This window comes from Enhydra lutris, unplaced genomic scaffold, assembly GCF_002288905.1.
Source record: "Enhydra lutris kenyoni isolate GAN:26980312 unplaced genomic scaffold, ASM228890v2 scaffoldscaffold3, whole genome shotgun sequence".
Taxonomy (NCBI): Eukaryota; Metazoa; Chordata; class Mammalia; order Carnivora; family Mustelidae; genus Enhydra; species Enhydra lutris.
In genome coordinates this window covers 77,935,067-77,956,506 of record NW_019154087.1, presented here as the reverse complement: position 1 = coordinate 77,956,506, position 21,440 = coordinate 77,935,067, and the positions used below count along the sequence as shown (strand labels likewise).

Genomic DNA, 21,440 nt, shown 5'->3' with positions numbered 1-21,440 from the left:
TAAATCCAGTCCTCCTCTCACACGGCCTTTAACCAGCATTTAACACCGTTGACCATTCCTGCTGTCCCACACGTGCTGTCTTGGTTTTGGCTTTCTTCCTTCATACTGGGCTAGTCCTCTCTCCCCTTGGTAGTCCCACTCTCCTCCTCCACCAGTCTTCTAAGGGTTGGATTCCTCAAGGTGGGGTCAGGGGGTCCTCTCCTCTTTTCGCTTTTTGGTCAACTCGTAAATAGCATCTGGGTCCTTATATCAGTTTTGATCTATTTAAGGTATCTACCAAATTTTTATCTTCTCTAGTCTAGTCACTGAGATACAAATTCTATGTTTCCATCTTCTTTTGAATGTTTCAGAGGCACTTCAAAGTCCACATACCCAAGAAGGGCCTCATAGTGGACTTCATTTTCAGTCTTTTTCAGTGCTTTCCCTCTCAGTGAATAGTATCCAGTCATGCCTTGGGGCCATCCCTGAGGCTCCCCATTAAATATCTCCATTTCCTAATTAACCCTCATCCACTCTGGCCTCTTTCCATTCTCTTGCTCCCCAGCCAGTGGGCTCTTTTCAGAGTGCTCCTGTCTCTAGTAGGAGCATTGAAACTATTGACTGGCTGTTCAGGCTCCCATATTACAGCCAAAGTCATGACCATCATACAAAAGCCCCACTTGTTCTGGCCACTACTTTCCTCTGCCTCGTCTGGCACCAGGCTTCGCCAGCTCCTTGCACTCCAGCCATATTTAGTTCTCCTTACTTACCATAGAACTTCATGCTGTAGAGACTTTGCACATGTTCTCTCTGAATACTTTTTCCTCTTTTTAATATTTATTTTAGGAGTACCTGGGTGGCTTGGTTAAGTGTCTGCCTCTGGCTCAGGTCATGATCTCAGGGTCCTGGCATGGAGCCCCATGCCAGGCTCCCCACTCAGCGAGGAGTCTGCCTCTCCCTCTCCTGCTGCCCCTCCCCTGCGCTCAGACACACGTGCATGCTCTTTCTGATTTTCTCATTCTTGGATAAATAAAATCTTTAAAAGATTTATATATTTGAAAGAGAGAGTAGGGGGAAGGAGTGGAGAGAGAGAATCTTTCAAGTAGACTTCCCGCTGACCACCTGACTCAGGGGTCAGTCCCATGAGAGCATGACCTGAGCCAAAACCACGAGTTGGACTCTAAACTGACTGAGCCACCCAGGTGCCCCTCTTTCTTCTTTTTACCAACTTAGCTTCTCCTCATCCCTCAAACCTCTACTCAGCAGTCCTTCATTCTCAAGCCTTTCTTAGCATCTTAGATTAAATTGACTCTCCCCAAAAGGCTCTTAGAGCATCAATTCTGTATGACTGTCGGATTACATGTCTCCCTCACTGGACAGAGCGCTCCACGAGAGCAGCTCATCACGTGTCCCGGAAGCCCTGGAGCAGCATAAGTGCTCAACACGTACTTGTCACCCATCAATTAGACTATTTCAGAGAAATGTCTAGGGCTAAACAAGAGGATCACAGAAATGCCTCTAGCCTTCTAGGTGAGAGAAAATAGGATACTTCCATCTGCAGCTGGGTAGGAGATAATGGTGAGGAGTCCTGAGTCCACTCTAGATCCGCCCTCCTGGGGCCTCTGCCAACGTTGTAGTGAGTCATGCTGCGGGACTGGGACTAAAATACCTCCCTTGCCTGTACCTTCAGACCTTGGAATTCTCATCAATCTAACATCTTGCCTGCAGTTTTTAGTCCTGTTGTCCACTCCTTGAAATTCTCTCCTGTATTGCTTTTTCCCATATTTTCTACATTTTTTTTCTTATCCCACTGCAAACATCTTGGCACCTCTTCCCATTCATTTGCTCCATCAGCAAACTCATTCCAAAATTCAGCTTTGATCTGGCATGCTCCCCTCTCATGGCTCTAATAAAGTCTGAACTTACTGGTGTTTCTTAAGAGGCACTCGCCAGCATCTCAAGTCTCATCTCCTGCCACCGCCCCATATGTCCCCTGCACTCGTTACATCAAACCATTTTTTCTTTTATGCTTCTGTGCCTTTGCCTCAGCTGCCAAACTCCACTTTCCACCCCCACCTCCTTTACCTACCAACCATTCCCCATCTCATGCAGGGGAGTATCTGCTGCTTCAAAGCAAGGATTCAGTCACTTCCAGCCCATTCAGACATCCCTTTTCCCAGTCAGCGTGTCCTTTCATGGTAGGGCGTGCAGTGCCTGGCGGGTAGCAGACCTGGAATATTTGGAAAACTGAAAAGACTGCTCTTTTACCTATAATGATATATTGAAATACTAATCAGAATGCCAAAGAACAATTATGGTAAACTAGACTATCCCTGGATAAGCATTCCCTCTTGAAATTGAACCTGCTGATGGTCGAAAAGTAAACCGTCCAAAAGTTTATTTATGTAAATGACCTCCATCCACCCTGAGTGTATTTTTTCTGTCTCCCACAGTTATATTTCCTTGACACACCCTCCTAAAGTGGATTTCTAGTCCTGACATGGTAGTAAAATGTTGTCCCACACTTTAAGATGACAGCTTCGCCCTGAAAACTTTGAGATACTTTCTTTCTTGAGGTGATTTTTTTAAAGATTTACAAGAGGAATTTCTTATACACCAGTCAAAATGTATTTGTTCTGAAGCTGCACATTACGGTGCTTTTTCGTGAGCTGTTATGAAAGCCAAGCTTCAGGGCAAAGCAAGGAAGCACTAGAGGAAAGGCTGTTTTATGCATTTCCAGCTGCAGAAAGTAGTAGCACTTCATGTGGGAGTGCTATATTCATTCTAGAATTTCTCCCCTAGAGGGATAATAGGACATTGCTTTTTCAGCTTTCAAAGGGTATTACAAACATTCTTTCCCAACACAAATACCACATTTGACCTCATTCTTCTTTCACTCAGTAAAATGTTTTCCTTAGTGTCATAAGAATTATTAATGGTTGTGTTGGTGACATAATTTCCAATAAAGTTTTCAGGAAGATTTGGAAATCATTTCATGCTTTCACCGGCATTGCCAGATGTGAAGGAGAATTAGGAATTAAACTGTCTGCTTTTGGCAGGTATTAGATTATGAAGTGCATTGTTGTACCGGGAACGAAAATCAAAGGATAGGACTGAATAAACACTTGTCCTGGGTTTAAGAAAAAGTGTTAACAGTGTCATTCCCCAAGGATTGGTGCCTGGATTGCTCTTTTGAAATATTTTAAAGATGATCTAGGAAAGAGAGTGAAGAGATTCCTAGCTCTTCTAGGTAAAAAAGTAGAATTGATTGGCATAAAGCAAAAGAAGGTTCCAGAACATCATGTGAGTGGGCAGAAGAGGAGCAGATGGGACCTCATTTTCAATCAATTCAGCTTTTAAGTAGTTCCTCATTTCTCCACCTGATGAAATGCCATAATTGTTCTTTTGAAGGGTCCATTCAGCTGGGTTAATTTCTTATTTCTTATCCTGCTAAGCTATTTGGTTTTTAAATGTGTATTTCCTCTCTCCATGTGCATAGATCATATGTATGCATGCATAAGTTATTCATGTGCTAAAAAATCTTCACAGATTTTATTTTATAATCTTCCTCTCCTTGCTTTCATTTTCCTCTCCTCTTTAATACCTTATTTTTAGACAGGTCATTTTATAGGAATAATGTAGAATATTTATTGTAAAATACCAACAATCTTATTAAAATATTTTGCATAACTTACTACATGCTATTTTTAGAATGAAAATGCCTCTTAGGAGCTTTCTTTTTAAAACTCAGTAATTGCTTAGCTCCCAAACAGAGTTAAAAATCTACCCACTATATCCTTTTACCATTTCTAAGAGGTATTATAATCTGCCTTTTAGTACCCATGGGAGTTGAAGCTTTTAAATGGCATCGGTGCGCCTTGTATTTATAGCCTTGTCTTGACGTCGGTGCTCTTACCACTGAAATGATGGCATAGACTTTGACAACTATAGCTTCATCACCTTTTGAAACATACTACAAAATGATTTATTGGCCATTGCTTAATACTTATGTTTGATTCTTAAAATCCAGTTCAAATCAGTTAAGGATTTAATATTAAATATTCATAATAAATATTTTTTAAGCCTGTGAAGTATATCTATGACTCAGTTCATGAGCTAAAGCATGCATTTTTCATAAGGTCTCTGGAAAATAAAAATTATTTGGATTGCAGAAATATGTTTAAATTTCATGTTTCATAGACTTGGTTAGTTGTGTGTGGTATTAACTTTGATCCGGGCCATTAAGCAATGGTACAAATAAAAGTTTTTTTGTAAAGGGATAACCAATTTGTTATTTTACTATTGTAGACATTAACCTACATTTTGGTCCTTTACTTGCTTATTTCTTTTAATTTATTCCCCTTTGAGTATTATCTGATACTTTCCTGACCTGATTTAGAATCTCTATCTTATTACTGTTTTAAAACAAGCCCCAAATTTAGCAGGAAACCATTTGCAAGATGAATTGGCTTAGAGGACTGAGATGAACACCAGCACATATACTTTCTCGTGTTTAAATAAAGTACTCATTTTCCATGAAGTAACAAATTTCACTTGCAGACACGATTTATCCAAATCTGAAGAAGAGAAGAAACTAAAAAAAGGATTATTCGAGTTTTGGATTGGTAGGGAAAGCAATGTTGTTAGCGAAAATAATGTTTTTAGTTATTTCATTTGGATTCTCAAAATGCTAGCTTAAATCAAGCCAAGCAGTGAGATAAGACAGAGGCTCCAAAGTCCGTTTATATTCCAGCAACATAATAAGAGATGACCCGCAGCTACGTGTTCTCCACTTAGTCGTCTGTGAAGAAACATGTGCTGAGTACCTGCCCTCCACCTGCCCCCGACTCCCGGCCACTGTGTAGGGACACACAGACGCACACTCACTGTCTTCAGAGAGCCCTTAGTCTGACTGCGGAGAAGCATGTACACAAATACTAGGGCAATTCAGGAAGAGCAGTATCAGAAATATTCATGGGACTGTGGGGGAATATACCCGGAGCCAACTGCTGAGTTTAGAACTGCTCGCTTGAACTACTGGTGCTTAATGGTAATTTCACATTTACAAAATAGAACATTGGAGATAATGGTATTAATACAGAGAAGGATTTTGCATGAAATCTCCCTGTTTTCGATTATAGTTTTAACTTTGCTGTTGAAAATTGAAAATGTTGATTACTGAGGAGTTTGTAGTTTAGTCTGATACCTTTAAAAATGCAATGTATTGACATGGTTTTTGAAAAAGTAACTATTGTCAGGGGATGCCTGGATGGCTCATTTGGTTTAAGTATCTGCCTTCCACTCAGGTTACGATCTTGGGGTCTTGGGATTGAGCCCTCTGTCGGTCTCTCTGCTCAGCGGGGAGGCTACTTATCCCTCTCCTTCTGCCCCTCTCCCTGGCTTGTTCTTGTTCTCTTTCTCTCTCTTGAATAAATAATAAAATCTTCAAAAGAATAAATTTTATAATTTTTTTTTTTTTTAGATTTTACTTATTTGACAGAGACAGAGCAAGAGAGGGAACACAAGCAGGGAAGTGAGAGAGGGAGAAGCAGGCTTCCTGCCGAGTAGAGAACCCGAATGGGGCTCGATCCCAGGACGCTGGGATCATGACCTGAGCCGAAGGCAGTCACTGAACAACTGAGCCACGCAGGTGCCCCTAAATTTTATAACTTTAACCAATTCAGACATTTACTTTGGTTGAACTAAATTTTGTTTTGAATTTTGAAAAGAACCCAAGACTTAAAATTTGCCATATCTAGATATTCTATAGTTGACCATGATTATTCAAGATGTGCAGAGATCTGAAGAAAATTGTCAGTGCAGATGGATACTTCTCTTAAGGATACCATATGATATGCATGAAGATCCAAATCTACAAAAACTGACTAGTTGCACAGTTATGGGATTTATTGGGAGACTCTTTTATAATGGAAATCTTTCTTCTGTTAACATGATTTAATGTTCACAATGTAATATAGCTAACTTTTTAGGAAGACACCTATTAATTTCAGTAGTATTCACGATAGTACTGGGTAGATCTGTATTAAATACTGTGTTTTGCTTATTTGGTTAAGGAGAGGTGGCATTTAATTGACTCAGAATACACCCATATGAACCTAGTAAAATCTTTCCAGTGGGTGGTTAATACTATAGCACTAACTTAACGCATTTGTAACTATGGTTGCCATAATGTATCATAAGTTTTAAGAGAAAATAAAAGGACTAGTCATTAGCTATTATGTAATAGGCAGCTCTCCACAGTCCAGTGTCAGTGTTGTAGTCCCTAGAAGAAGTCTGGGTCAATCTGGCTTACTGTGACTAGTGGCTACCCTGCTGAAGTCCAATTTCTAGTACTAGAAGTGCTGACCTAGATTTCTTTTGGTGGGGCACTTATTGTGATGCCAACCATGCTGTTTTCTCCATTCTGTTACCTTTTGGTTTATAACCTGGCCTGGGGGGCCAAAGGGGAAAAGAAGAATTGAAATCCCTGCAATGGGAATTTATTTCTTTTCTCTTCTTTTTTTCTTTTCTTTTTTTAAAGATTTTATTCATTTGACACACACACACGTAGAGAGGCAGGCAGAGGGAGAAGCAGACTCCCTGCTGAGCAGGGAGCCTGATGCGGGACTCAACCTCATGACCTTAGCCAAAGGCGGATGCTTAACGGACTGAGCCACCCAGGCGTCCCATGGCAGTCTATTTCTTTTATAAGATAATTCTTCTATCAGAATGTAATACTGATAAGCCACACCCTTCTTCATTTTCAATTCTGCCATAGTTGCTAACAGAGGCCTTGCGGTGTGTCTTCAATCGCTTTCTAGTTCATGAATCTTTACTCCTAGTTGTGATAGGTCTCCCTCCTTAAGGGAGACCATCTTAGGTATTCAAGGACTGATAAAGTCTCTGTTTAATCTTGGGTTTTTCCATTTTCTGCTCTACTTAAACACAGAAAAGTCACTTGACTCCTGCCCCTCCTCTCATGACCAGCAGAGGCCACTGACACCCCCTCTCCCCCCATGCAGTCCCTATCAGTCCTCTGAAAGGAGCAGGAGTGAATGGTCTTCAGTCAGCACAAAATGCCAGCAGGGATGGGTTAGCTGAGAATCCAGCTCTAGCTAAGCAGAGAGAAACAAGGGTACCGAGGGTGGAGCACCCGCTTTCCCACCCACCTTCTGCCACAGGTGGATTGGAGTCTGGGGAGGTCCAGCCTTACAAGCACACCCAGTTTCTTCTGGGGCCTCCTTGTTTTAACAATCTCCCTCCTTCCTGTTGCTCACTCACCTAGGAGCAGAAGAAAGTGGAGCTAGAAAAAACGTGCTGGTGTCATTCTTCTAATTAAAGGTGTTCCTTGGGGCGTCTGGGTGGCTCAGTTGGTTAAGGCTTGGACTCTTAATTTTGACTCAGGTCATGATCTTGGGGTCATGGGATCGAGCCCCCATAGGGCTCCATGCTTAACAGACTGTGCTTGAGATTCTCTCCTCCCTCTTCCTCTGTCCCTCCACCCCCAAAATAAATAAAATCTTTTTTTTTAAGGTGTTTCTTATCGAGAGGGTTTTTAAATCATGGTATTAAATTTGACTTACGTTTTTTTAAGTTCTGTGCCTCATGTAGCATGATAACCAAATAGTGTGAATATTGTTAGCCATGGCCACTTTCTAAAACTAAATTGTAATTTCTGCAGAAATCATTGACTTTAGGAGCTCATGATTAAGAGCTTAAGTTTTCTACGTTCACCTATAATTTCAAATACAGACAAGCCTATATCTAAAGACTATTTTTCTAAATCCCTTTGCATTCCTATCGTTTCTACCAAGGCATGATCATCGTGGGAATATACCATACTTAAGTAGAATCTAAGGGTGAAGGGGGAGCTTTGTAAGATAGAAAGTGAATAGTCTGACCTGATTTCTGATCATACCATATTTCCATCTGATGGTAAGCGATTCTGCTTTCCAGTATATTTCCACCTTTATGAACATGGTGATCTTTTTTTTTTTTTTAAGATTTTATTTATTTATTTGACAGGCAGAGATCATAACTAGGCCAGAGAGGCAGGCAGAGAGAGGAGGAAGCAGGCTCCCCGCTGAGCAGAGAGCCCGAATTGGGGCTCGATCCCAGGACCCTGAGATCATGACCTGAGCCGAAGGCAGAGGCTTTAACCCACTGAGCCACCCAGGTGCCCCTGAACATGGTGATCTTAAGCAGTTATCTACCAATTGTCTTTTCCATTTCTAGTCAACAGTGATTCATTGACTTTTGACTGTAGAGTAAATCAGCTGGTGCTTATGAAGATATTATAGTACCAGGAAGATATTATAGTACCAGTGAGTCACAAAGGCATCTCCTGATTCTCATTCACTCTCAGGATGGAATGTGTAGTTTTCCTTCTCAGGGGAGTTGAGTATTCTACGGCTTTGTAGCCATTCTTTGAATCTCGTAACATTAAGATTTGACATGATTATTTTTAATTGACTTGAGGTTAGTCAGTTCTCATATTTGGTTTTGCTTTCAGATTTAATGTCATACAGGCTTTGAGAAGTGAGCAAATTCAATTTTTCTGGTGACTAGTATAGCATTATTAAGAGTACACTACTGTGGGGAGAGTATGAAGTTATATCCTGTTCTCTTGCCAGTTTTGTAAAGTATTGCCCGATGTACTATCTGATCCAAGCCCCTCTTCCCATTCCCATTCCATATTCTCCATTCTCTTTTCCTTTTCTTCTCTCAAACCAAAGCAGAAATTTTAGGGGTCATTCATTTATTCAGTAAATATTTATGGAGGAATTAGCACCAGGATAAACATGGGGAATGCAGTGGTTCATATGATAGACATGGCACCTACTTTTTCACAGAACTGACAGTCTAGTGCAGGGGTTGGGAGGGGTGGTAGTCACAGATCCATCCTATTGCCCGTCTTTGTGAAGAGTTTTATTGGAACACAACCATACCCATTCATTTACATATTATTGGTGGCTGCTTTTGCACTATAATGGCAGACTTGAATGATTGCAATGGAGACCCTGTGGTGTGCAGGACCTAAAATATTTACCCTTGACCCTTTACAGAAAAAGCTAACCAACCCTTTTTCTAGGGGTATGGTGAAGAAAAAGAGTATAAACTCTCCTTGTTAAAGAATATAAACGCTCCTGAGGGAAGTAGACCAGCAGTGGAATGTTGTAAGCAGAGAATGTAACATGTTCATATTTGAATTTTAGAAAAGTCACTATGAAAAGACTCAATCTCAAAAAACAGACTGAGGGTTGCCGGGGGGAGGGGGGAAGGGAGAGGGTGGTGGGGATATGGACATTGGGGAGGGTATATGCTATGATGAGTGCTGTGAAATGTGTAAACCTGGCGATTCACAGACCTGTACCCCTGGGGATAAAAAAAAAAAAAGAAAAAAGAAAAGTCACTATGGTTGCTATGTAGAAAAAAACAATGAAAGCAAGAGTACATGCATGCATTAGAAGGAGAAGCACTCAGTGTAGTGGTTAAGAGCATGGACTCTTTTTAATAAATGTTCAATTAGCCAACATATAGTACACCATTAGTTTTTGATGTAGTGTTCAATGATTCATTAGTTGTGTATAACACCCAGTAAGAGCATGGACTCTTTTTTTTTTTTTTTTTTAAACAGGATTTTATTTATTTATTTAACTGACAGAGATCACAAGTAGGCAGAGAGGCAGGCAGAGAGAAAGAGGGGGAAGCAGGCTCCTCGCTGAGCAAAGAGCCCAATGCGGGGCTGATCCCAGGACGCTGGGATCATGACCTGAGCCGAAGGCAGAGGCTTAATCCGCTGAGCCATCCAGGTGCCCCAAGAGCATGGACTCTTGAGCCAGACTGCCGATATGCAAATTTTGGCCCTACCATGTACTGATTCTGATGTTGAATAACTTTCTGTCAGAGTTCCTACAGGTAAAACAGGAACGATAATCACAGACCCTAACTCTTGGCAAAATACATAAATAAATTGATATATACAAAGCACTTAGAACATAATATTTGCAATCATTACTATTATCACTACCGTAGTAATCCTGTTAAGGGGTGAGGGTAGTCTGAACTGTGGGACCGTGGTGGAAGTGGCCAAATTCAGGCGCTACAAAGTCAATAGAATTGACAGGTATCAGGGATTGATTGGACATCAGTAGGCAAGATCAAAGAGAACAAGAAGTTGAGGATGAAATGCAGGTGTTGGATTTGATCAGTGGAGTATATGGTGGTTCCTGTCCCCAAAGCAGGGAAAGACCATAATCAAAACAGATTTGTGATGTGAGGTAAATAGAAGTTCAGTTTGGGGTATCTTAAGTTTGAGTACTAGGTTGATATAAGTAGAAGTCTAACATGGGACTAGATTAATATATATGTAGATGTAAGAGCGATTGGTAAAGATTGATATAAGCAGAAATTTGGGAAGAAGCCAACAGTAAGGGTTAGAGGAGTGTGATGTGGGCTAAGGAGAGGGATGTAGGAATGGTTGATGTAAATCTGGTCATAAATGCTTCGGAAAAAAGGACATAACCCAGAATGAAGCTGGACTGATAGGTGGATGTCTAAGAGAACTATGAAGAACACCAGCAGTGGAAGATCAGACAAAGAACCCTTAAGTCAAGAAAAGATCTAATTTGGAGGAAGATAAGCATGAAGTTTAAACCCATTAAATATTCTCTTGTTGAGGCAGGTGAATTTGAAAAATATTTAAATTTGCAAGTTTTGCATCAACATAGGCCAACCTAAACCATAGTGTGTATTTCACAGTGTGGGTCTTTCATGTACTACAATTTCATGTACCGCCATATTCCATTCTCTTCTAGTATACGCCATGCCCTTTACAGAATTTTAGGCAACGGTAGAGTGGTTGTTGCGGTTACAGATGCTGACATCTGATGACCTGTTCATTCTGCTTTTCTGTGTTTGACGTTTTCTACCCCTCATTTTTTTTTTTTAACCTCCCCAGTTATAGATTCACTGGAGCCTTGATGTGAAATATTGAAGTGGGAGAGATGGTCTTATTTATGTGTTATACTTGGTTCAGCATCAATATCTTAGGTCCAATATCTTAGAGTTTTAAGATTTTTCTGTTTTAATTTGCCTACAACACTGCCATAACACTTTTCTTTTAGAAAGAGCCGGGAGATAAGTTGGAGCACCATACACTTTTTCCATCCTCCGAGGCAGTAGGGCTCACAGGTTAGGCTCCAGCTAAGTCCTTGCTACTGAGATGTGTGATGATAGAAGCCTGATCCAGAAGCCTTATCTCCCTTACCACACATGCCTGAAGAAAGGTATCACATTTATATAATCAGGCTGAGTGTTGCATTTTAAATTTGGTTTTGTGTTATAGGAGGAGAATTATGGAAAAACTTCAGAGTGGACCAAAAAGATTATTAGGTATACTCTCTGGCTTGGCTTCTAGGTTATCTTGCCCTTTCCTTATCGTTGAGCTATTTGACAGTGGCTAGAAACAGCAGAATATGGAGACAATGCGAAAGATTCTCATCCATTGAAATGGAAATTGTATACAGTGAGTGCTGTGGGTTATTGCCTTGTAGATATTGACCAACATTACCAGTCGTGCATCTGTTTATAAACCCTCTGCAGTATCATTGATGTTTAGATATTTGTTCTTTGGATTCACCTTCGAACCGCTTGTAACATCGTACCAGTTTCCTTTTTAAATAACGAGTTAATTAAAATCTATGTCCCATGCTGAAAACAATTGTTTTGTTACCTACACACGTGTATTTATATGTGCATATAAAATCTCTAGAAAGATTCCCAAGGTGCTGCCTGTGATGGCCTCTATAGGAGAGGAGGCCAGAAAACGTGCTTTTCATTAGATGCCCTTTTGGGTCCTTGGAATATTCTATCATATGCTTATATTACCTAAACAAATAAATTTTTGAAATTCCTTTTTGAACTCCCCCAAATCAATCCTTAGCTAACCCTGACCAAAACTTCAAGTAAATTCACATTTAAATTAACTGGCTGTGTGATGGACCCTGGGGAGGGTATGTGTTGTGGGGAGCGCTTTGTACTGTGTAAGACTGGTGAATTACAGACCTGTACCCCTGAACCAAATAATACATTATATGTTAATAAAGATAAAGATTTTAATACTAAAAATAAATTAATGAACTGGCTTTCTAAAGAGATCTTTCTCAATAAACTCCCAGCAGATAGCAACCTACATCTCAGTGTCATACCTAGCACTGCATCTCTGTACTCTTTAAAATCAAGTTTTAAACTTTCCTCTTCAGGATAGCTCTAACACTATAGCCACATTTTGGTCCGATAGCCCTAATTCTATTATGAATCTATGAAGGGCTCCGATAGTCTCAGTGGGGAGGGGAGCGGCAGACCCTTTCGCCTATTTTTCAGTTTGAAGTTCACCTTGCTTCTTCCCCAGCTGTGCATACTCAATAATCCTCTTGTCTAATTATAGCCAGCAGCTCTTCCTTTGAGCTAAAGGTTCTCAAGCTTGGATGCATATTAAAATCGCTTGGGGGAGCTTTTAAAAATGGGAATGCCCAGACCAATTAAATCACAAAGTCTGGGGGTGGGACACAGACATCAGTATTTCTTAAAGTCACTGAGGTGATGCTAATATTGGAAAACACTGTCCTGTGCAATGAATGGTACTGATTTAGCAAAAACTTCCCATAGGATACCTCAGCAGCAAAAGCACTCAGGATTTCTGACGGAAAGATCTGTGCAGGTGGTGAGGAAGGTCCACACAGACACAGGAGGCGGCCCTTCCAGAATATCCATATGCACCAAATCTGTTTTAACTTAGGCTACCTCTAGAATGGGGCGGACTAGGTATTTGGTGTGGTTTAAAAGCCTGAAATGAGAGCACCTGGGTGGCTCGGTGGGTTAAGCCTCTGCCTTTGGTTGAGGTCATGATCTCAGGGTCCTGGGATCGAGCCCCGCATCGGGCTCTCTGCTCAGCGGGGGGCCTGCTTCCCGCTCTCTCTCTGCCTGCCTCTCTGCCTGCTTGTGACTTCTGTCTGTCAAATAAATAAAACTTTAAAAAAAAAAAAAAAGCCTGAACTGACTTGGTCAGTCTTTAGCATTTTGTTTTTGTTTGCTTTTTAAAAAAAAAATAGTTCTGAATTCAGCTAACCTCTCACTGAGTAGAAAACACCGACTATTGAATGCATTTCCCCGCCTTTTCCTCTGCCGTGAGAGGCACAAAGCCAGCCTCGTGGCGGGTGACATCTAATACCACTGCCACCATATGGCTGCATTCCTGAGAAATACTTATATTTATCACACATCGGACGTCTGGGAAAAACCACATACTGTACATGACCTGTTAAATGTCTGTTTTTGTCAAAGCTCCTAGAATCCCATTGCTTTCACCCATAACAGTGTACTTTAGTAAGAGGTCTTTGATGGGAGAGTTAGTTTTAGAAGGGAAGAGGTTAAAGAACATGTATCCATTTATTTTGGAATGGTAAGGCAAGGAAAGAGTCTGTTTCTTGGGATGTCCTCCCCTTGCCCAAAAGATATCTTTTTAATGGGAAGTCCTGCTGAATAGCCTGCTTCTGTTTAACATTTTAAATCATTGTATTGTTGCCTCAGCCTTTTATTAAACATGAAAATTCGTATCATAAACTCTGCTGCGATTGCCTTCATGCACTCATTGTATATCCCCCTCCCTTTTGTATAGGAAGACAGAGATGTCAATAACCCCATGCCTAACCGAGGAGGCAATGGATTAGCTCCTGGGGATGACAGATTCAAACCTGTGGTACCATGGCCTCATGTTGAAGGAATAGAAGTGGACTTAGAGTCTATTAGAAGAAAAAACAAGGTGAAAAATGAACAAGAGCGCCATGCTGGAGGAGATAACCAGAAAGACATAATGCAGAGGCAGTATCTCACATTTAAGCCTCAGACATTCACCTACCGAGATCCTGTGCTACGTCCAGGGATCCTCGGTAACTTTGAACCCAAAGAACCTGAGCCTCATGGAGTGGTTGGTGGCCCTGGAGAGAACGCCAAGCCATTGGTTTTGGGACCAGAATTCAAACATGCAGTTCAAGCCAGCATTAAAGAGTTTGGATTTAACATGGTGGCAAGTGACATGATCTCGCTGGACCGCAGCGTCAATGACTTGCGACAAGAAGAGTAAGCACACATCCTCTTCTTTCTAAAATTGGGGCAGCTATTGTTCTGATAGATATTTAGTTAGATTGTTAGACTGGAGAAAATACCTTTGCCTTTATTTCAAGGAAATAAAAGGCTCTTCGGTCTGCAAAATGGCCAGGAGGAGATCGCTCCATTTATGCCGTTAGATTGAAGGTATGACCTATAAAATTCTGGGGGTTTTACATCTGTGCTACTCACATGTGGTCCCTGGACTGGCACCAGTCTGTGAATTTTTTGTTACCAGTCTACAATGAAAATGTGAATTTGTGACAGAGTGTAAACCAACCAGTAAATAATTTAAGACAAGTGACAATCTTTTAATAACAAAACTTTCTCGACGCATTGATTTTCATTATGGATCAAGCCCCTTGTCTTGTTGGAATAATAACAAATAGTAACGCTACTCTAGATATCTCCTGTAATTACCTAGATGTTGATGTTTCCCTTAACTTTTTTTCTTAGTCCTGCACCTGGAAATCGGAACTCTGGGTCTATGCAAAAGGAGTCCTCAGCAGATAAAACTATGGCCTAAACTTCCAAATTATTTTCATGTAGTTTGATTTAAAATAAAGGATCAAAGGATCCCCAACTCTTAACTTGATAGACAGTGGTTACTGAATAAACTCAAAGCTTTTCTCTTTCAGTTTATTTAATAACCTGTTCTACTTCTGTAGGATCTAAATAGCCTCTGTTAACATGGTGCAAATTTAATTCTGTGCTACTAGAAAACTCTCAAAATGTATTCTGATAATGGATTGTTAATGTAATCTTTGTCCTAAAAGGTTAACAAGTTTACGCTCACACACAGAGACCCCATTGCAGCGTTCCTTATGACCGTTAAGGAAGATTCTCTACTTAATATAGTGCTACTGAACAGACTTTTTTCCTTTTTAAGTTTTTGTTTGAATTATAGTTAAGTTAACATACAGAGCAGTATTGGTTTCAGGAGTAGAATTCAGGGATTCGTCACTTCCATACAACGCCCAGTGCCCATCACAAGTGCCCTCCTTAATCCCCATCCCTCATCTAGCCCATCCCCCACCCACTTCCCCTCCAGTGGCCCTCAGTTCTCTATAGTTGAGAGTCTCACATGGTTTGCTTCTCTCTTTTTCTTTTCCCCATCCCATACGTACTTCTATTTTGTTTCTTAAATTTCAAGACTTTGGACATTCATATATTAATTGGTAAGAGTGAGAGGGGGTGAATGAAATATGCAAAGAAAGCAGAGGAATCGAAGTATAGAACCATGACAGTGAGAGGAGTTAGAGCATCTCAAGGGACAGTGAAGGAGGAATCCTGGAGCAATTGATTCTAAATCAAAGTAGAGGCTTGCCTGATCACAAGTTTGCCAGATTTAGCAAATAAAAACAGAGGACACTCGGTTAGATTTGAATTTCAGATGAATAATGAAGAACATTAAGTATAAGTATATCCCAAATGGTGTATGGGACATACTTATACTTTGGAAAATAGTTGTTTCTCTGAAACCTGAATATAACCAGGTGTCCTGTACCCTTCCAGTCGGGGACGGAGGGTGGTTGTTATGGAGCTAGAACTGCCACATGAGTACCCTTTAAAACCCATGTGAGGCTCTGCAGTCCCTTATCTGGAGTGTGTCCTGGTTATCTAAAATACAGCACTTAAACATACTGTTTATCTCTGTGACAGAAGGTTCTTTGAGAACCTATCAATGGCATTCTCATCACTGAGAAGGGAAGGGGAGAGTAACATGGATTGACTTCCCACTACATGCCAGGACTTACTATAGGTTCTCTTACTTAAATTCTTACAACCGAACCTTGAGAGTTTTTACCTGTGTAGGTAGTCTGAAGCTTGGAGCTCTGACTTCCGTGTGTTTGCCCAGCAAAATGGCAGATTTGTGGTTCAAGCCAGGGTGGTTTGGTGTGAAAGCCCTATCTTTCTACCATACATCGTTACCTCAAGGTAGGCCTTCCCCAGGTGACATGCCTCCGTGCCATGTTACAGTCTGTGGGTGAGCTTAGTGTAGAAATGGAGGTTTTTAGCACTTGGGCAATTTGTAAAAGATAGATCGTTAAAAACACCAATATAAATCTGGCTCACTTTTCAACATAAGAAATAGGCTAAAAAGCGAAATGACCTACAAGACAGAGAAGTACATGCCTGTCTGTCTCCCTCTCCTTCACCCCAGACATCCATTCTGTCTGCAGGCCTCTAGCTTCTGCCACCAAAACATGTCTCCAATTACTTCTGAGACGAGTTCTTTCATTCCCACTGCCACCACCCAAGTCCAGGCCACCATCATCTCTCTTGAAATCCTGCAAGAATCTCCTTCACGTTTTCTCCATTTCAACTTCTGCCTCCTACCTTTTCCCACAGAAGTCAGTATGGTGTCTGAACCACACAACTCTAGCTTATCTACAACGATGCTTTGCCTTCCCAGTGCACTTAAATAAAACCCAAACTCCTGAGCGGCAGCTGCAACCCTTTCTTGTCTTGACAACCTCCTCTTTCTTGTTACTGTGCTCTGGCTCAGAATGTTCTAGCTGGGCTGGCCTTCTCCGTCTCTTTGCCTGTGCTCTTCCCTCCTCTCTGAATACTGTGGCTGGCTCCTTCCCATTCTTTAGGTCTTAGTAGAAGCTCTCTAACCATGCTGTCTAATTTGGTAATGCCCTGCTTTATTTTTTAATACTGCTCTCTGACCATTTCATTCATAGTGCATATCCAATTTTATAATTTATCAAATTTATATAGGTATTGGTTTATTTAGTTGTTTATTGACCATCTTTCTTACTGCATGATGAGGTCCTGGGAGCAAGGAGTTTGCCAGTTTTCTTCACCAGCTACATCCAATAGCTGACAGCCAGTTGGTAAATATCTGTTGAGAGAATGAATGAATGAATGAATGAATGGAATCTGCTAGGGTTCAAACCTTGACTTCATTACCAGATGTGAGATCTTTGACCAGTTACTTATACTCTGTTACCTAATCCTTAAAATTAGTCTAACAATACCTATCTCCCTGGATTAGCATTGGAATTAAATGATATAATAGGCTAAAAGTCTTCTGTCACAGGCCTGGTGGCACTTAAGTGTTCTTGAATTTTAATAATAATAATAATAATTATTATTATTAAATTATTATTATTATTATTATTGCGGCACTTTCTTCAGGTCATATACCCTCTTGTCAAAATTTTCATGTTTTCAGTTCTATTTAACTTTGAGGTCCTCTGTTGCTTTTCGGAAAATGTAAATGTCACACACTCCCTTATCTTCATCATCTTGCTTCTACTTGTATCTTCCATGATGGCAACGCCTTCCCCTCTTCTGTGGTAAGTTTTTTAGACATACCGATTATTGCCGCCTAAACCTCCAATCTCTCTGAGTACTCTTTGCTCTCATATAACTTCCTTCCTTCCTTTCTGTCTCCCTTGTCCTTTCTTTCTGGCCTTCCTCATTGCATCCCTCTTTCCCCCTCTCTTTCCTCTCCCTTCCTTCGTTCTTCCATGCCACACATAGGCTGATCACTTCCTGTGCTCTGTTCTCTTGCATAAGGACTTAGAAATAGGATATTGCATGTTTCTATGTATCATTCCTTTAAGTACATTGTCCTCAGTCAAACAGAAGGACCCAAGACTATCTTAGCAAATGCTCCTAAGCCCCTCTTTAAACTTCTATGCTGGTGAGAAAACTCTCTCTTTTATGCTTCAAAGTACTCAAACATTATAACCCCCAGAAGCTTTTTTTGTTTGTTTTTGAAAGAGACAGCATGCAAGCAAGCTTGTGAGGGGAGAAGGGAGAGAGAGATTCTTAATCAGGTATCAAGCCCAGTGCGGGGCCCAGGCAGATCTTGATCTCATGACCCCGAGACCGTGACCTGAGCCAAAAATCAAGAGTTGGATGCTGCGCCACCCAGGTAGTCCCCCCAATTTTTTCTAAACTGAATCCAGATCCCCCCCGCCGACAAGATTTGATTTATTTTAGAGAGAGAGAGTACTCAAGCAGAGCAGGGAGGGAGATAGAGGGAATCTCCAGTAGACTCCGTGCAGAGTGCAGAGCCCATCATTGGCTCGGTCCTATCATGACCTGAGCCAAAACCAAGAGTCACTTGACTGACTGAGCCACCCAGGTGCCCCAAATCCAGATTACTTTTTAAACTTGATTCTTTCTCATACTTAAAAAAAGAGAGAGAGATAGGCTTCATTCCTCTTTGAACACTGAAAATTCAATGTAGAAAAATAATTTCTAAGTAGAGTTATACATAAATTAGGATGTGGATAGTCTTAAGAATTTAATGTAAAATTAAAAGGCCAGCAATAAATAAAACATCCCTAAATTTTTACATATTATCCAATATGCAAATTAGCACTCTTCTCCTTTTCTGGGAAATGTATTGAAAACAAACATGCATCCATATCACACATACAACCTCCCTCATGCTCATCCCACATGGAGAATGTGCTACATAGAGCTCACCAGAGACTGACTTGGGTGTTGCTGACTTTCTGCAGCTTTGGAATATAGGCCTTATCAGCCCTGTTCTCTTGCATCCATCAGACATTTATTCTTTTTTTTTTTTTTTTAAGATTTTATTTATTGCAGAGAGTGATAGAGAGGTAGGTAGAGAGCACGAGCAGGGGCCAGCAGGAAGAGGGAGAAGCAGCCTCCCCGCTGAGCACACAGCCTGCCGTGGGGCTCGATCCTAGGACCCCAGGATCATGATCTGAGCCAAAGGCAGCCACTTAGCTAACTGAGCCACCCAGGCCCCTCCATCAGACATTTAAATGAGCCAGCTGCCAAGCTTGGAAACAGTCTTTGGGGCTATTTGTCCAGCTGTGACCTCTGACACTGTGGTTAACTTGTTTGTTCTTGTGGCTGTTCCGTCGTCTTTTCAGATGACTGTTCTCCACCTTAGAAGCAAGAAAGAACTGCCCAGCTGCCAACATGACTCATACTTATGTATGTTACAGCTTTGAATTACATGCACTGGCTGAGTAATTTACTGGCTGTTGATTGCTTGTTAAGAGTGAGTAACTGTATTTTGAGTGAACTGGAGGCCTACTTCTTTTTTAGAAACTTGATCCAAGAATGACTTCACCTGCCTTCACACAAATATCCTATAAAAAACACAGTGTTTTTTTGACAGTTCAACAGTTATTGAGTATCTCCAATAAGCACTGCACTGTGCTAACCCATTGGTTGACAAGACACAGTCCCTGCCTTTAGACAGCTCCCCATCTGCCCCTGGGGGAAGGGAAAGAAATCCAAATGTAAGAGTCCTAGGAGAGGGGTGAGCCAAATGATGTGGTTCAGAGTGGGGAGGGGCACTTGACAGGAGTCGGAACAAGATGGAAGGAGGGGGAACACCAGGGCTGAAGCCTGGAAGATGGGTAGGGTCTCCCCAGGAAGAGTTCCAGGTTTGGAAGACTTCAAGACAGCCAGTGACTAGGAAAAAAACAAGTGGTATAATATATACTTGGGTCAGGAAGTATGTGTAGAGATACTTGTAGGATAAGTAGGTTCACATTTGGGAGACCGTAGGGTCACGCACAAAGTCATGGGTTGGTGGTCAGGAAAGACCCACCAAAGGTTACACAGAGAATCTTAGGAATATCAGATGGGTAAAGTTGTTGAGAATGGATTACGGGGTGGAGACCAGTTGGAGGGTTAGTAGCTCTAGACCAGGAGCTTCAGTGAAAGGTATAGAACCAGAAAAAGGAGACTCTGTAAGAGAACAGAATCAGTAGGCCTTGGCAACTTGATGGAGTGAAAGGAGGAATCAAAGAGAAACCCAGTGCTTGGACTGGCAGCAGCATGAAGAATGGCACCTTAGCAGGGAAACGTGGTTGGAGTGGAGCAGGCTGCTCTGCCCAAAGCTCAGTGGCTTGAACCACTTTTCTCCCAGCTGTAGGTGAATTCCCGCAGAGCCCAGCAGGATGGGGAGGCCACGTGTGGGAAAAGGTGGCATGGTCTGTTTGTGAGTATGTTAGATTTCCTTCAAATAAAGCTCCAGATTTTATTTCCCCTGCTGGGAACTAACTGCCGATGCAAATACATGGAAATTATTCTTGCCCTTTTTCTGCCCAAGAAGACAATCAGAGGTATATAATCCAAGCTATTTTGTTTCAAACAAATGAATTAAATATTTTGACTTGTTGAGCAAATTCATCTGCTTCTAATATTTAACCTTTCCTCCTACCTACGTACCAATTACATTTTTATTTTGTAGAAGGCTATCTTCGTTGCATTTACAAAGTGAAATAATAGATGTTAAAGTGCTCCAAAAATTCTAAGAGCTATGCAAATGTTAATATGATTAATTGTTAATAACTTCCTTAAGCTTGTCTGTGGGAAATTGAAGGTTTTGTTGTTTTTTTTTTAATAAGAAATTTTCACTTACACTCATGCCTTATATACCAGACAATTCTCTTCTTACCTGATACCAAAATATTCATGTTTATACTCTTATTTAAGGTGAATTGTGATCATGAGATTTTTTTTTCTTTTTCTATTTGTGTTGAAGACTTTCTTTAATACCTTTGTTTGGAATATAGTGCTATAATTTATAGAACATGCCATTTTCAAAACATTTATTTTGTTGAAATGGTATAGGGTTCCTTTTAAATCTCAGTTTCTACCAATAACCCATAGTTTTCAGTTAGAGCTACTTAAAACTCTGAGCCGGTCATCAGAAGTTAAAACAAATTATTAGAATGTATAAACCCGATATACATATACATATGGGAATTGTGTACGTGCATATGGATTTCAGCACTATGTCCCAATTTCTATTAGAATATATGGTGGATCCCATCCAAACTGCACCGTTTACAGTTACCAACACCTGGTCGTTTTCTTTCATGAATGGCCCAAGATGTGTCTCATTTTTCAAACTACAGTTTGGGAACCCTCGGTCTGATCTGCAGGAAACACATTTGAAATTGATTTCAGATGACCCATGATGGACATATTGCTTCTTTTGTCTTCAAAGGTATTACTTTCTAACTAGCTTGAAAATTTTTACTCTTAGAAGCCAGTTTTTGTGAGTTCAGACGTTTTCCAGACTAAAAATAGCGTTCTAACACCCAGTTTCTCTTTTTCCTTTTCCTCTAAACCCACATACACACACGTGCACACACACAGGTGCACACTTTGCACGTTGGCGTTTTCTCAATACAGTGGCACGGCTGATTTTTATTTAAGGTCCTGGCTGACAACGGGAGATGTTATTTAGCCAAAGTAGAATTATTACAGATTGGGAGTAAGTTAGGTCATCCCAGTTTCCACAGCAGTTGAGGAAGGACCCATGTTCATAAAGT

The 21,440-nt window shown here is 40.9% G+C and overlaps 1 protein-coding gene across 2 annotated transcripts in view; it reads left to right on the top strand.

The window, feature by feature from the left end:
• Nucleotides 1-21,440, top strand: part of LOC111153324 (polypeptide N-acetylgalactosaminyltransferase 7) — a 144,117-nt gene that overhangs the window by 61,611 nt on the left and 61,066 nt on the right. For both annotated transcript variants that reach the window (XM_022512281.1, XM_022512291.1), the window contains exon 2: nt 13,658-14,118. In XM_022512281.1, coding sequence (XP_022367989.1) covers nt 13,658-14,118 — 461 coding nt within the window. The remainder of the gene's footprint in view (nt 1-13,657; nt 14,119-21,440) is intronic.